Below are 16,831 nucleotides of genomic sequence, written 5' to 3' on the forward strand. Positions count from 1 at the left end.
ACATGGAGGTCAAGGTAGAGACAGTAGAAACACTGATGGAAGCACCAATCAATAAAGGACAGGAAAGGATTAATGGACCTTTTAGTATATATGAGAAACATCTTACACAAATAGATTCATTTGTTTCTCACAGGAACTCTGAATATTCTGCTGAGCTGAGACTTCACAAAGAGATGATATCATTGCTGGTGAGTAATAAAACATTGTTTTCTCCTGGCTACTTAAGTCAGAAAATAAGATCTGTCCTAAAGAAGGAGTATTTGATTTGAAAGGAGCTCTAGAAAGGTGTCTAATCAAATTCTCAAGTAGGCTTTCACAAATTACTATTGCGGTGAAAGGATGGAGACTGTGGTTGATGTCACACGGCATCGCCTAAATCTGGGTAGGATTCTGTATGTCTTTAGCTGGATAGAGCTCATGAATATAGAAACTGTTTAAAAACAAACAAACAAAAAAAACCAGTGAAAGCCTGCTCTAGCCAAATAGCCTGGATCCTTTCAAAGACCAGAAAGAAACAACCTACCTGATATTTTCAGAGATATCTATTAGTAGCTTTGTATATTAAGACTGTGGGAGTGTGTGTTTTTTAAAGTGCTTTCAAAACTACCGCAAAGCTGACAATCCCGTGGCAAAGCAGGTCTTGGAACCCAAGATGAGTGGGACTAAGCAGGTCTAGAATTGCAAGCTCCTGGCTTTTCTCATACATGAGCTAAACTGAGAGTAGCAAGCAGCTTATAAAGCATCAGCTCCTGTACTCTCCCGCTCTTCTGAAGAAAACATAAAATTTAGTGGTTTCTTCTGTTATTGTGCCTCTGTATCCCTAAGTATTTAATCAGCCAGTTCTTCATTTCTCCTTTTTTATTGTTAATTTCCTACTTTGATGATTTAGTTCTTTTAACCACCGCGCTCCTTCCCCTCCCCCACCCCTACTCTCCGTGGCCTTCTAATATCATTGTCATACATTTTGATTATGTAAATGCCACTTATAGCTGAGCCATATAATATACTCTGATTTCCTTTTCTTGGCAATTAAAAAATTTTTTTTCCACTGGAATAAAATTTTTGCATGTGTGCTCACCTATTTCTGTGTCCCTACCTGTTAATTAATTCCCAAATGCACTGCCTAAAATATCAATACAGGTCTTCTCTAAAGACATTCGAATCTATCAGGCAGTCTAATTTAAAAATCTTTTTCATGGGGTGTCACTCCTGGAACCCAACATTCCTGTGTGGACTGATGGCTCTCTGAGGACATGGTGCATTCCTATTCTTTCCCCAACATCCTGTCGATTCCCTGTATTTCTTTTTCTTGGATCCTACATCTTCCTCTTTTTTTGGTTTATTACCTCGTTTTGGTGTAATACATTTACTAAGTAGCTTCTTGAGACTGTGACTGAGGGTATTTTTAAAGTTTTTGAATAGCTGAATGTGTTATTACTTTAATCTCACTTGGCTGGAAGTATGAGGGACACAGATTTTAGGGTCCCAGTAACTTTCCTCAGTCTGTTTCCTGGGCTGCCGTGAGCGCGTCTGATCCCCAGGACAATGCACATAAGCTGTTTTTCCCTCTCTGAAGTTTCTAGATCTCCTTACCTCTGCTGTTCGTGCCGCGCGGCTTGTGGGATCTTAGTTCCCCAACCAGGGATCGAGCCCAGGCCCTCAAGCCATGAAATCGTGGAGTCCTAACCACAGGACCGCCAGGGAATTCCCAACTTTGCTGTCTTAATTTCATAATGATGTCACTTGGAGTGGGTCTTCTTTAATCATGTGGCTGGGCACTCAGTGGACCTTTGAACCTGGAATCTCAGATTTTGCAGTTGAGGAATTTTCTCGTGTTAATTCTCTAATAATTTCCTCTCAGATCTTGTCTGTTCTTTTTAGCATCTCTATTCAATCAGATGTTGGCCCTCCTCAGTTCAGTCTTTAATTTTCTTACATTTTCTAATTTCCCCTTTGTCTTTCTATATTCTGGAAGATATTCTCAACTAATCAACTTTTCCTGTGAAATTTTAGGGGCTTTTTTTTTTTAAGGAGCTCTTTCTTGTCTTCTGATTACAGCAACAGAAAATCATCTCTTATCACTCTGAGGAGACAGTTGTCTTCCTTAGTTTTCTTCTACTCTTTCCATTATCTGTTGTCCTTTATATTCCTCTGTTCTTTGTCTGTCTTCCAAGTTCAAGGCCTGACTCGAATGTCTCTTCATCTCTCATTCTGTTTCCTTATTTAAGCTGAGGCACTAAGCAACTGACTAGGAGTTCTGTGCAATGGCAGGGCTGTAAATGAGGGAGATTCATTGTGACAGTATCCTGGAGGCCTCCAAAGTCTGTAACTGCAAGTCCTTCCCCTTCATCTCTTGGGGATTTTACCATTTATTTGTATCTTTTTCACTTAATAGTTTATCATCCCTGCTATTCACTGAGCAAGTATCTCCTGGGCACTGACTTTGTGCTGGATCCTGGTGATCAGAGTATCTATGATGAATTTGCTTTACAAACATAGAACCAGTTACAAGTGAGGCAGTGTGTTTGGTGGTAAAGAGCGTTGACTTTGGACAGAGCCTGACTCCATGGGTTTTAATCTCAGCTCCTCAGACTTGTGAATTTAGGGAGTTACATGAGCTCTCTAGGCTCCACTTGCCAACTTAAAACAAGGAGAATTATGGTACCTTCCTCAAAGGGTTGTTATGAGGATTGAACAAGTCAGTATATGCAAAGAGCTTAGAACAGCACCTGGGATGGAGTAAGTTCCACAGACGTATTTGGCCATTGTCATTTTAAAATAATTTGTGAGGGTTATTTCTTAAGTAGCTTAACCAGTTTTCATGCGGTTTCACAGCATTCACTGGGAAGGGAAGTGACCCTGAGGACCTACTGCTGTGCCAGATGCTGTGCTAGGTGTTTTACGTGTCATTCCATTCCAGGTTAAGCCTCAGAGCCTTAAAAAGTAGATATTATTTCTACTTCTCAAGTAAGAAAAATGAGGCTCAGAGAGGGAGATAACTTGCTGAGGGCTCCACAGCTGATATGAGGTGGAGCTGGGACTTGAACCCAGGCCTGTCTGACTTAAAGTGCAGGCTTCCCCACCTCTCATATGCCTGCCATCTGTGCACGGACAATTCCAGCTGTAATATGCCAACTCCAAGTGGTTCCCATTAGGACCCAAGCAGGCCTGCACAATCCCGTACATTCCTTCTTTTCCTAGTGATATGGTAGATTAATTAAATGCTATTAAAGTTATATTGGGTTGGCCAAAAAGTTCATTCGGGTTTTTTCCATACGAGGCCACCGAAAACCCAAACGAACTTTTTGGCCAACCCAATAAAATAGCACTTCTTCATAAATATCCTCCACCTTAACCTGGAATTTCCCCTTCAAGTACTCTGAGCTGACGAACTTTCACTCAGAGGTTTTTAAGCTCAACTCCGAGGAGACTAGACTTAGTTAAAACATGAAGCAGAATCTCTAAGCAGGAAAAGCTTTCCCAGTGTAAAGGGCCTCTCCATCAAGGATGAACTCTGATATACATGGACACCTGGCAAGAGGGACTGTACAAAGCAAGAGGTAGGATGAGCTGTGAAATAAAAATAAGACCAAAAGGAAAGTGATGGTGCCAACATCCAACCACCCAGAGCCTGAGAAATTCTGGCTTCTTAATGAAGTAGAAGACACAATACTCACAATTTCGCCAGTAGGCAGGTGGATAGTCTGTGGTGCCTGCTTGTTCAAGAATTTGTTTAATAAGCGGATATTGGCAAATGTCCCCCGCGCCATGATGGCGTCGTTACCTCGGCGGGAGCCGTAGGAGTTGAATTCTCGTGGAGTCAAGCTGATAACGAAAGCAGGAGGGGAACTGGTTCAGTGAACTGAGAGAAGATTAAACTTGGCTTACCCCGAGAAAAGAGAAAACCCACAAACCTAGGTGTTTCTCTAAGTCTGCTAAGTATTGTTCTCCAAGGCAGAAAAGCTGTTCCCATGGCTTCAACTGAGGGCAGAGTGAGAGGTGGCAGGTGGGATTGTGAATCAGTATGCTCCCAGCAGCAACCTACAGTCTTATAAACCTGAGTAGAGCAATCGGGAGGGACTTTAATAAGAGTATTTATTTTACTGATTCAGTAGGGTAGCCTATAAAGCTTCACAAAAGGTAAAATACTAAAAATGGGTAAAAAAAAAAAAAAACAAAGGAAGCAAAGGGAATACTCAGGGTAGGCCAGTCAGGTAGAGCCAAGAATGGGGACACATAAAATACCTTCTATAAACTAAACAGAAGTAGGTTCAAATTTGTCCCCAAGTTACCAGGAGCTCAGTGCAGTGAAAAGACACATAACTGGCGACATGACTTAGAATTCTCGTAAGATCAAAATCAGGGCAGTGCCAAAGAGGCAGACAGGAATAGCTATCGGTGGTCCTAAAATCAAAGAAAAATCTTGTCTGTGGGTCCCAATGAAAGGACACTTTGCAAAATGAGTAACAACATCTTAAAATGAACATGGTGACCAGTTCACTGGGCTGTTTCTTATAATGCTAGGAAGCATGTGGTTAATGATTTATTAGTTAGATCTAATTTGAAGATTGAGAGTCTATGAATGGGCTTCAGGAGTAGGTGAGTGTGGCTATGAACCCCTGAAATTATGTCCAAAATGTGCATGTACATTTTTATGAGAAGGTATATCTCCTTTCATTCAATTCTCTAGAGTATCAATAATCACCAGTCTAAAAAGGTGTTGGTCACTGCTCATTTTCTAGTTTCTTCCTCCAGCCTCAATCTTGTGTTTCTCTAGTTTCTGTTTGTTCTTAGAAGCCTTTTCTCCCATTCATTCACTCAACAACTTTTTATTGAGCACCAACTATGTGCCAGGAGCTGTTGTGGGTGAACAATGAACAAAACAAATTAAGATCTCTGCCTTTGCAGGGCTTACATTCTAGAAGCTGGAGACAAAGAAATTTTTTTAAAGAGCATCCTACGCAAGTGTTCCTAGATTGTGGTTGATACCTCAGAAAAAAGAAAAGGTAGACCAGGGCAAGGAGAACAGGAGTATGGTGGGAGTGAACTCATGGAGGGAGACTTGAACTTGGTGAACTCATGGAGGGAGACTTGAACTTGGTGAGAGAGTTAGCTCAGAGGGTATCTTGGGGAAGGGCATCCAAGAGGAAAAAGCAGCCAGCTCAACCAAAGGCTCTCAGGCAGAAGGGTACTTGGCCTTGCTTGGATCATTCAATGAACAAGGTGGTGGGCAATGTGTCCCGAGCAGTGTGGGTGAGTGGAAGAGCAGGGACTCACTGACTCATCTTGAATATCACCTGCCCTTTTCTACTTGCTGATGGACTTGTGTCTCCCACTCAAAGCAGAATCATATCCCTTTAAAATCTCACAATATGTATCTGTGTATAGGCAGTTCCCACACATTTTGAAAAGTAGTTGCCCTGCGTTAAAGAAAAATCTTGACACAGACCCACTGTGCATCATCTCCTCTAGATGTGGGCTATCTTCTTAAACTTACAACACTCACATTTCTGGGGAATATGAAATATTCTTGGTCTGAATGAATAGACTGTCCCATAGGGTGCACTAGGAAAAGGCAGAGATGAGTGAGCAGGATAGAAAGGGAAATTCATGAAGAAAATGGGTTAGTCACCAGGCAAGTGAGATGAGGGGCAAGGCAGCTATCCTCTCCTACTGGGAAAAAAAAAGTGTTGAATTTCGTTCCTCAAATTGGCTCTGGGCCCCATCCCTGAAGAAGCTGATTCAGGAGGTGGGGACGGGAACCAGGAACTTTTAAATCCCCAGATGACTCTCATGGAAAGTCCCATTGGGGACCGACATTGATTGATAGTGGTATACTAAATAACAGTGGATAATACTGCTAAAATCGGTATGTGACTGAAGGATTGCTGAATGGATGCGTAAACTGCAAATCCTTGAAGTGGATCTCTGTAAAGAATATGTCTCTCAACCAGGAAATATCAATGCATTTCCAGTTCTAGCCCTGTCGAGTGCTTCAAGTGTAACCAGACTGTGCCACAGGTGAAGAGCAGAGCCTTGTACTTTAACAGTCAGCCAAGCTGGGGGCTGGGATGACAGCTGAGTCTAATGAGTACACCTGCTCAGAAAGAAGGTCCTCATCCCTGCTGGCGTTCACGTGCTGATGGATTCTCCCAGGGAAGCTTCGAAGCAGCAAACAGAAAGACCAATTGGTTTTCAAGCCCCAGGGTTCAGTGAAAAACCGAAGTGTGACTCCAAGGAGACCTCATGAAAAGAGAACTACTGGCCTCACTCTCTCCATTTCTGCCTTCAGGCCTTCCTCCCCTTATTCATTACTTACCCTCTGTTAGTTAAGTAGCGAGCAGCAGGGCTATTTCTTGCAATATTTCCAGCCGGAGATATGTGGTCCGTTGTTACTGAATCTCCCAAATTTAACAGCACGTAGGCATCCACTATCGATTTAGGGGGCCGCAGATCCAAAGTCTACCAAAGAACACAGTAAGTCAGTGTTTGCCCAGGTTTTCTCCAACATGTCACCAGGGGAACCCCAACAGTAGCGGTCCATGGACCTGAACCAGATGACAGCCCTATATCAGCGCATAGAAAATTCTAGTTTTATTGGTTTTTTCAGGGGTGTTTAGAAAGGTGAGGTGAATTTATGCAAAATATTCATATCTCACTCTTGAAGGGAGGTGAAGTATTGGCACTGTCCCCTCGAAAGCAACAGGGATGCTGCTGCAAACGACATTCTCTTTCTCCATATCCAGAGAAGGCCTCAGATGCTAAGGACAGCAGGAGTCCTCCCCGTCCCACCCAGGGCAGTGCAGACTCCTTGATCATCAGTTTCAGAGAAGATTTCCCTTGTTTTTATGGATATAAGGTTTAAATATGGATTTTGCAAGGCAAGAAACTTTTTGAAGAACTCGTTTTGTTAAAAAGTAAAAAGTCCTACCAGGTCTTCAAAGAATGGTGGTGACTTAATGTATGTAGATTTGGGATTCCAGTAATATAGCTTATCTGATGGGGCTGCTAAGGCATTCCAGCTCTCATTCACAGTCTTGGGGAAAAAAGAAAAAAGGAAAGGCAGATCTAATCACAGTCCATCCTAAGGAAAATTTAACATGCGAACACAAACATATATTCAAGCTAAGAGCACAGTGAAAACCATTCTTATTCTAAATGGTCACACAACAGAGTTCCTCTATACTAAGACAACACCATGCTAAGTAATTTAAAAATACATGTGCTCTGTGATAGGCAGCCTCTGGAATGGCCCCCACGGACCTGCCTTCTAGGATTCACACCCCTAAGTGATCCCCTCCTGCTGAGTAGGGGCTGGGCCTAGTGACTCACCTCCAGGATTAGGTTATAAAGAGACTCTGCCTTCTGTCACTTTCACCCTCTTACCCTCGCTTGCTTGCTTACTTGCTCTGATGGAGGCCAGCTACCATTCTGTGAAGAGCAGGTGAAGAGACCCACTAGTAAGGCACTGAGGGCAGCCTCTAGCTGACAGTCAGTGAGGAGCTGAGGCCTTCACCCACAGCACGTGAGGTCCTTTATCCTGCCAACAACCACATGAGTGGTCTTAGAAATGGATCTTCCCCCAGTTGAGTCTTCAGATGAGACTGCAGCCCCAGATGACACCTTGACTGGGGCCTTGTGAAGGCACACACACCCTGTTAAGCCGCACCTCCATTTCTGACCCATGGAAACTGTGAGATAAAAAAATGCTTGTGGGCTTCCCTGGTGGCGCAGTGGTTGAGAGTCCGCGTGCTGATGCAGGGGACACGGGTTCGTGCCCCGGTCCGGGAAGATCCCACATGCCGCGGAGCGGCTGGGCCTGTGAGCCATGGCCGCTGAGCCTGCGCGTCGGGAGCCTGTGCTCCACAACAGGAGAGGCCACAACAGTGAGAGGCCCCCGTACCACAAAAAAACTTGCTGTTTTAACTCACTAAGTTTGGGGGTAATTTGTTGCAGAGCAATAGATAACTAATACATATACTTATAATTTATGAAATAATCCAGATTGTACCCCAGGGGAAATTAGGTATGCTCTGAAGATTCTGGGAAGTAGACCTCCAGGTCATAAGGACATTAGCTAGTAAAAGACAGCTGCTATGCATTCAGATTGGCTTGAATTAGCTCTACATGTCCATTGACTCAGACTTTGGAGGAATACATTTAACCCAATATCTACCAAACTCCCTTGTACCATTTCCCAATGAGCAGCTTGTGGGATTCACAGTGCATGAATATGACCCCCGTGTGACTCTGCTCCCCAGTCTTCCCTCTTGTTTCATTCAAACCACCAGCCCCAGGCTGAAGCCCTTGGGTCAGCCTATCACAGAGACTAGGGAAAGTGGTAACATCCAAGGGGCTCAGAAAATGATGCTGAGCCCCATACATTTTCCCTGTATTTGTAAAATGCACACCAAGTTTTTTTTTTTATTTCGGTAGTTTGATAGGGTGGTGTTTCCTACTGAGTGGCTTTTATTTTTATTATTATTTTTTAAGCATGCAAATACATCTGAGAGGTGCATTCAACCATTTGATGGCTCAGTGACACACTACAGTGACATCAGGGGGTCCTCAACCATAGTTGATGCATGCCCCAGGCTGCCTGAGGAAGGGGGGAGCTGTGGAGAGCTGGCCAGGAACCACACACAGCTGAGGCCTTTCCTCCTGAGGCTGCCGCTCACTTGTCCAACTCTGGGAACATCTGGGGAGTGTGGGGTCCGGAAAAACGTGAGTCTTAGGAGAAAAATGATGGGTAACCACTTCCCCAATCATCTGAAGAAATGTTACTTTGTATAGCTGACACCGCCACTGGCCTCAAGGGTGGCAGAGATGATGCATAAGAGCAGCTTTCCCTCACAGGTGGGCTGGGACCTCACCTCTATTTTCTGATAGACCTCCTTAAACATCCCAGGGATGACATACTGACGCTCCACTGCCTGGATCTCATCTCTGGTTGGCCAGATATCTCTCAGAAATACCTGTTGTCCCTTTGCATTTACCCCTGGGGAAAAAAATGTTTATTAGTGAGAAAAACATCTCATACCCCATTTTCATCGCCACGTACAGTCAGTCAAGTCTCGTTCAGGGTAGTTACGTTCTGTAAAGCCTACGTGCACACTCAGAGAATACTCAGTCACTGCCCCCAGGGGACACACAGGTTAGGCTCCCAAGAGCCTCCATCCACAACACTGTCATCAACTGATCAAGACATAACCCTGTTTTATGCGTGTTTCTGTTTCATGACACCTTACTTCATACATACTGTTGATGCATTCACACTGAACTCGCAAGCCTGTCTAACACGAGGCTCGTCACAGCCTTCTTGGGCTTAGGAACGCTACACAGCACTTTAGCACTACTCTTGGTGGTCATTTTAAACAGTGAAATCACCAATAAAAAGCACAAAAATGTGAAAAACATGGTGCTAAACAGAGCTCGAACAGGACACTTGTTTGCAGTATAAGACCTGCAATAAAAAGGCAGAATGGGGCTTCCCTGGTGGCGCAGTGGTTGAGAGTCCACCTGCCGATGAAGGGGGCACGGGTTCGTGCCCCAGTCCGGGAAGATCCCACATGCCGCGAAGCGGCCAGGCCCGTGAGCCATGGCCACTGAGCCTGTGCGTCCGGAGCCTGTGCTCCACAATGGGAGAGGCCACAACAGTGAGAGGCCTGCGTACAGCAAAAAAAAAAAAAAAGGCAGAATGTTGCCTTGTTCGACCTCAGCTGAGAGCAGGCACAGTGAGGGACTCAAGGTTTTCACACCTGCACCCCTCCTCGCCCCCACCCGGTGCACATCTGTGAGTGACCATGGGAGAGTGATGAGCATTGATTTTGGGGTTAAAATCCATTTTCATGAGTAGTCAAATTTGCAAATATGGAATCCATATATAATGAGGATAAACTGTATGTCTAAAGCTATGATTTCCTGAAAGTAAATTCCAGGGCACCATTTTCATATTATCTAATCTGCTTATTAGCATAGGTTGAGGAGGGTACAGCAAAGAGACCAGAGGAAAGGAAGCAAAGCATCCTGTCCCCAGAATTTCAAGAAGCTGTACTATGTGGATGTGTTCGTACAGAGGAGACATTAAAACAGTGTCTATCATTAGATTAAAGTGGGAGCTGGAAAGGAAGGGACTGGAGAAGAAGCCAGAATGGCAAGATCTCCACTACTTTGGGTATTTCTTCCCCTTTTGTCGTCCCTCCCCCTTTAGTAAATTCTTGTTTAACTATTTCAGTTATGTCTTAGCTGTGTATTGGGGCATAAAGAAAAGACTCCTCCTCTGATCTCTGGAGGGTCTAGCCTTCATTATTTATTAAGGAAAGCAATAACTTTCTCCCAGTAATGTTTTCAGATACATTGGAAAAACTGTAACCCCCCAGAAAAGATCTTACCCAGTGGCTCTTTCTCAAAGTCGATCCGGATGGTCCCGGCAATTGCATACGCTATTACTAAAGGCGGAGAGGCTAAATAGTTGGCCCGGGTATTGGGGTGGACTCGCCCTTCAAAATTCCTGTTCCCAGACAGTACTCCAACAGCAACAAGGTCCCCCTGTGTGAGGCAAGGGGAAAAGCAGGTCGCAAAGAGAAGAGAATGCCTAGGCTCCATTTGTCAAAGTTTTCCCTTTAAGCTTCCCCTTCACCTGGTCCTCTCCCTGGGAAGAAGAGCACACAGGGTGACCCTGTGGGAGACACTCTGGGTCAAAAGCAGCTGAGAGACACATTCAGTGGTTTCTGCTCATGAGAAAATAGCAGGTTGGTCAGGAGGTGGCATCCTGGTTATTTTGCTGCTGGGGCCTGAGAACAGGCGGGGAAGACTGCAAGTTGAAAGCTAAAGGAAGCCACACTGACTGATAGGGATTCTATAATTAATGCAAAGCAAACCAAATAGTATTTCTCAACGCTACAGAATTTATGGGCCAAAAATCAAGCCAATGCAATTTAGTTTACATTCATTTGTCTGACTTGGAACCAGTTTTCAGACAACAGGAACAAATGATTCTGGCGCCTTCTGCAGTCAAAACCATGTTTAGGGACCACACGTGTGCCAGGCGCTGCACTATGTCCTTCGTGTCCACTATCACCTTAATGCTCACAACTCTATGAAACAGGTGCTATTATTGTCTCCAGTTACAGTTGTGAAAACTGAGCACAGAGGTTAATTAACTTGCTCAAAGGTATACAGTTAATAAGTTTCGCTCAACTCCGAAGACCGTACTCTTAACCACATCCTATGCTTCCCTGGACCTTCTTAAAATTACCAGCCTTTTGATCACACATCATATGAAACATGACAACAGCTCTTAAGACCCACAAATTCCTCTGTAATCACCTGCGTGATGGCTTCTACCACAGCTTCAGGTAAGGGCCCACTGTTGCCAATGCAGGTCATGCAGCCATAGCCCACCACATCAAACCTAGGTGCAAGAGAGAAGCACAGGATGGAGAATGACTCTCAGTGGGCTCACCTGTTGGTTACGGTTCCTGGAGACCACTGACTTAAGTAAGTTTAGTACAGGGCTGTCTCTATAAAGCTTTCATTCTTGGGAACATTTTGATCTACTATTCATCCATTCTAGATCATTCAATTAAGAGTCCTTTTTATAATTTACTTTTTTAAAAAACTGAAGTATAGTTGATTTATAATATTATGTTAAGGTGTACAACAAGGTGATTGTCATATACAAACACACACACATATTTTTTCAGATTATTTTGCACTAGAGGTTATTACAAGACATTGAATAGTGTTCCCTATGTTATACAGTAAATCCTTGTTGTTTATCTTTTTTTTTTTTTTTTTTGGCCACGCCACGCAGCATGCGGGATCTTAGTTCCCCAACCAGGGATCAAACCCGCACCCCCTGCGGTGGAAGCCCGAAGTCTTAACCACTGGACCGCCAGGGAAGTCCCATATCTATTTCATATATAGTAGTGTGTATCTGTTAACCCCATACTCCTAATCCCACCTCTCCCCACAATCCCTGCTTTCCCCTTTAGTAACCATAAGTCTGTTTTCTATGTCTGTGAGTCTGTTTCTGTTTCGTAAATAGATTCATTTGTATTATTTTTTTTAGAGTCCACATACAAGTGGTAATATATAATATTTGTCTTTCTCTGACTCACTTCACTTGTACGATATTCTCAAGGTCTATCCATGTTGCTTCAAATGGCAATATTTCATTCTTTTTTATGGCTGACAAGTATTCTATTGTGTATATGTATCTTTAGCCATTCATCTGTTGATGGACACTTAGGCTGTTTCAATGTCTCAGCTATTATAAATAGTGCTGGTATGAACATGGGGGTGCATGTATCTTTTCAAATTAGAGTTTCTGTCTTTTCTGGATATATTCCACTGACTGCTGGATCATATGGTATCTCTAGTTTTAGTTTTTTAAGGAAGCTCCGTACTGTTTTCCATAGTGGTTACACCAATTTACATTTCCACCAACAGTGTAGGAGGGTTCCCTTTTCTCCACACCCTCTCCAGCATTTATTATTTGTAGACTTTTTGATGATGGCCATTCTGACTGGTGTGAAGTGATACCTCATTGTAGTTTTGATTTGCATTTCTCTAAAAGTTAGTGATGTTGAGCATCTTTTCCTGTGCCTGTTGGCCATCTGTATGTCTTCTTTGGAAAAATGTCTATTCAGGTCTTCTGCCCATCTTTTGATTGGGTTGTTGGTTTGTTTGTTTTTGATATTGAGATGTATGAGCTGTTTGTATATTTTGGAAATTAATCCCCTGTCGGTCGCATCATTTGCAAATATTTTGTCCCATTCGGTAACTTGTCTTTTCGTTTTGTTTATGGTTTCCTTTGCTGTGCAAAAACTTTTAAGTTCGATTAGGTCCTATTTGTTTATTTTTGCTTTTATTTATTTTGCCTTGGGATATTGCTACAATTTATGTCAGAGAATGTTTTGCCTATGTTCTCTTCTAGGAGTTTTATGGTGTCATGTCTTACATTTAGATATTTAAACCATTTTGAGTTTAGTTTTGAATACGGTGTGAGACAATATTCTAATTTTATTGATTTACATGAGGCTGTCCAGCTTTCCCAACATCACTTGCTAAAGAGACTGTCTTTTCTGCATTGCATATTCTTACCTTCTTTGTTGAAGATTAATGACCATAGCTGTATGGGTTATTTTTGGTCTTTCTATTCTGTTCCATATAATTTACTTTTATAAGTAATTTACTTTTTAAATTTATAAGAAAATTATAAGGAGTCTATCTGAATGATATGTAATTTTTAAAAGTTGAAATCAGATATGCCATTTGATGTCTTTATTCACTACTCTTATTATATAATCCCAAGGACTTCTGACTTTTATGAGGCACATGACAAAAATCTATGTCATCCAAATGAGGAATAGTGGATTAATTAGAGAAACTGTATTTGGCAACAAATAACTAATTGACTTCAAGGAATCAGAACATTTTCAGGCATGGGAAATAATTATTTTCATACCAAAGGGCAGATTCAGTTGCAGAGCCAACACTAGCCCATAGCACACCTTCATACAACTGAGAAAAGACGCCCCCTGCCCCAGGAGTGCAGCGCTACAGCAGAGCACAGGCTTGATATCAGCCCCTGCTCTCTTCACAGACACCCTTGTCTGATGAACAACCAGTACAACTGTACAGGAGGGCCCTGCTCTGTCGGAATGTGAGGGTTTGTCTGTTTACCATCTGACAGAAGACTACGCAATTAGACACCATCAGATAAGCTTACATCCATTACAAGGTGACTTAGCAAAATACCTGTGGAATACAATAAAACAAAAGCAATGGTGCAAGAGATTTCTCCCTCACCCAAGCTGAGACAGGTAAGGCATGACTCCACTTTCTCGCAGGTAGTAGGTGACCACACCACTTCCAGGAGATAGGCTAGTTTTGATGTAAGGCTTCACGTTCAGGCCAGCATCCACAGCCTTCTTTGCTAACAAGCCTGTGAAATGGTAAACACAGACACGGTGTGTGGGGCTGCCCACTCTAGGTGCCACGGACATTTCAGGAAGGAGACTGACTTCAGTCTGCACTTCCTGCACTGCCTGACAGAGCCCCATTCATGTTGATGCTTTCTGCCATCTTTGTTGCCTGACAGAAATCAAAAGCTCGCTGGCCCAAAGTCATTTACGTGTATTCAGTAAACTCAAAATTAGCCATGGACATGAAGAAAAAGATAAAAAGAGCTGTGCCTTTTTTTTTTAAAAAAAAGAGATAAACCTGAACCATTCATGATTGTATTATAGAATGAGTTTTTAATTTTTGGAGGGAAAGCAGTCTTTCTAATTATATTTTATTTAGATGAAAAATAATAGGAAGGGCCCCTTCTTAAAGTATATGAATTGTGTACTTGTTGGTGAGGAATACAGTCTGCCTAGAAGATAAAATCTAGTCCTCAGATATTTCTTGAAGAGGAAGATCAAGGGCTCTTGGGCCACTTGACTCTGGGCAAATACAGAGACTATTTATTACAGGGACACTGGGTGCTCTGACTTAGGACATATCAGGGAAGTAGGAAAGAAATAAGGAGTCAGGGGTATAAAGAGACAAAAGGCTACAGACAAGCTGGTATCTTATCTTAAGGAAATTGGTTTGTCCAAAGCTTAGGTGGCAACAGATGAATTCCTGGACAAAGAAGGTTCTCCTTACGCACTTGTCCAATTCATAAAGAAAGAACTGTTTGTGGACACAAGAGGAACTCTTAGGGATATTTTAAAATTTGGAAACTAAAGGGACATTAGAGTAATGAAACTCTGCATGTAAATATTAAATAATTAAACAGAATTGCATAATAGGTAGATAAGTTTTATCGACCAGTGCCCTGTGCCATAATTCAGATGCACTTGACAATGCATCTAAGACAGACTAAATTCCACTGTACAAAAAGGCCTATCAGGGGTTTTATGGAGAAAACAGTCTGTGAAATGAAAACAGGTTTTTTCTTCTAAAGTCTGACATAAGATTCTAGGCTTTACCAGAAATTCATCTTTCTTTCCTCTCTTCTCCTTCTTTTCTGTGTTGATTCTAAAGACTATACTACTTTAAATACTTTGCATTATTTATTGTGTAAATATTTCTGGGCCAATTAATCTCTGCATCTGGAAAGGATAAGGCTCAGGGAACTATATGTAGAACTCAGTTAAGCCCCTGGGTCATGTCTTGGGAAATTTTCACCTACACGTCCACATGACCATCAAAGGCACTTACCTGCTCCTAACATCACAGATGGATTACTGGTGTTAGTGCAGCTAGTAATGGCAGCGATTACCACAGAACCATGAGCAAGGGTGAACTCGCTATTATTATAGATAAATGTCTTATGGTCATTATGATGGTCCAGAGCAAACTGGAATCCTTTAAATCCTTGCTATAGGAAGAAAAAAAGAAAAAAAAATATGTGGTCAAAAGTTCTCACTTTGGAAGAAGAAGAAATACTTTGGTAACTATAGTTTTAAAGGCCAATTCTTAACAAAACATAAACATCTCAGCTGGTAAACTCTGAAATGCTACAGAAAAATTAAATTTACTCTTTTAAAATCTTTATAAAAGGGAGTCATGATTTCTGAATCTGATTTTGCTTTGAAATTATTAACAATTCTTCCCCACCTCAAATACCGAAAGACTAAAACTACAAATTTAGCTTAGTCTCATTAGAGCTAATTAGTACAGATGTAATGGCTACACTGAGGGCGCTGATACTAACCTTTATGGAAATTTAGAAAAAGGTGCCATTTTGGCCAGATTCAACCAATCATAAGCAGTAAGGCTAACACAGTGCAGCTGAACATTTGGTAAAATGCTGGCATCCCGCGGATAAAATCCATCACAAATCTTATTCATTTGAAAAATCTTCATTGAAAATCTACTGTGTACAAGATACTATGCTGGGCACTTTGTGGGATACAAAGGTGACTGTGCATAAATCCTATCCTCAATCTACAGTGTAGTAAAGGAAATCAGACATGCACATATTATACAGTACCAACAATGAAAGTAAAGGCTATGAAACACCATCACAGGGTTTCCCACTGATGCCATGAAGGTTCAAATGAGGGAGAGATGACTTTGTGCTATGGGATTTGAGGCCACATTGTGGAAGAGCTGAGAGATTAGGGCATGCAGACGGGGAAGGGACATGCAGGCAGGGGATGGCATGAACAAAAGTACAGTGGCCAGAAAAGTTTGGGCAAGCCGAGTGAACACCGTGGTGAGTCATGTGAAAAGGAGGTATGCTTTGGAAAAGGAGGGTTGAGTTGTGTTTACAGGCAATCAAGTGCTCTAAGGAAGCTGCCTGGCTCTTAGCTAATGCAGAGGGAGGCATCGAGGACTATAGGATGGAGAGGAAACGCCCGCAGCACCAAGGCTTCAGGAAGACTCATCATCGAGGGCGGTGAAGCCTGTGCACAAAGAAGCCAAGCATGGGGCAGGATTGGGGAGGATTTCCACCCACCTCTCCCAGGTCCCTACCTTGGCTCCAAGGCAGCTCTCAAAGTCCTTTTTCATGTCAGATACGGCAACTTTGTCCTGAGGCCTTTTGGGTCCACTGCAGCAAGGCACTACTGTTTTCAAATCTAACTCCACAACCTGTGCACCCAAAAGAAAAGGAACCGTGGAATTGACATTATACTCACAAAGAAAAAAACACAGCCATGCCAGAGAATTTAAAACACCACAACAATAAAAATAAACTAAACTAGCACATTCAAAACCAAGGAAGTCAATGTCCATTTTACACTGAAGGGATGAATTTCCAAAGTTCCAGATGAGCACTTCGGTAGCATGGGACAGGCAGAAGCCTTGCCACCTCTCAGAAAGACCAGGG

The 16,831-nt window shown here is 42.6% G+C and overlaps 1 protein-coding gene across 1 annotated transcript in view; it reads right to left on the reverse strand.

The window, feature by feature from the left end:
- ACO1 (aconitase 1) overlaps window positions 1–16,831 on the reverse strand; it is a 59,551-nt gene that overhangs the window by 6,553 nt on the left and 36,167 nt on the right. The window contains exons 10-18 of the mRNA XM_004275066.4: window positions 16,477–16,593; window positions 15,217–15,376; window positions 13,816–13,951; window positions 11,329–11,413; window positions 10,392–10,548; window positions 8,874–8,998; window positions 6,932–7,036; window positions 6,320–6,462; window positions 3,678–3,825 (exon numbers count right to left, since the gene is read on the reverse strand). Of these exons, the coding sequence (XP_004275114.1) occupies window positions 3,678–3,825; window positions 6,320–6,462; window positions 6,932–7,036; window positions 8,874–8,998; window positions 10,392–10,548; window positions 11,329–11,413; window positions 13,816–13,951; window positions 15,217–15,376; window positions 16,477–16,593 (1,176 nt within the window). The remainder of the gene's footprint in view (window positions 1–3,677; window positions 3,826–6,319; window positions 6,463–6,931; window positions 7,037–8,873; window positions 8,999–10,391; window positions 10,549–11,328; window positions 11,414–13,815; window positions 13,952–15,216; window positions 15,377–16,476; window positions 16,594–16,831) is intronic.

This window comes from Orcinus orca, chromosome 6 (assembly GCF_937001465.1).
Source record: "Orcinus orca chromosome 6, mOrcOrc1.1, whole genome shotgun sequence".
Lineage (NCBI taxonomy): Eukaryota > Metazoa > Chordata > Mammalia > Artiodactyla > Delphinidae > Orcinus > Orcinus orca.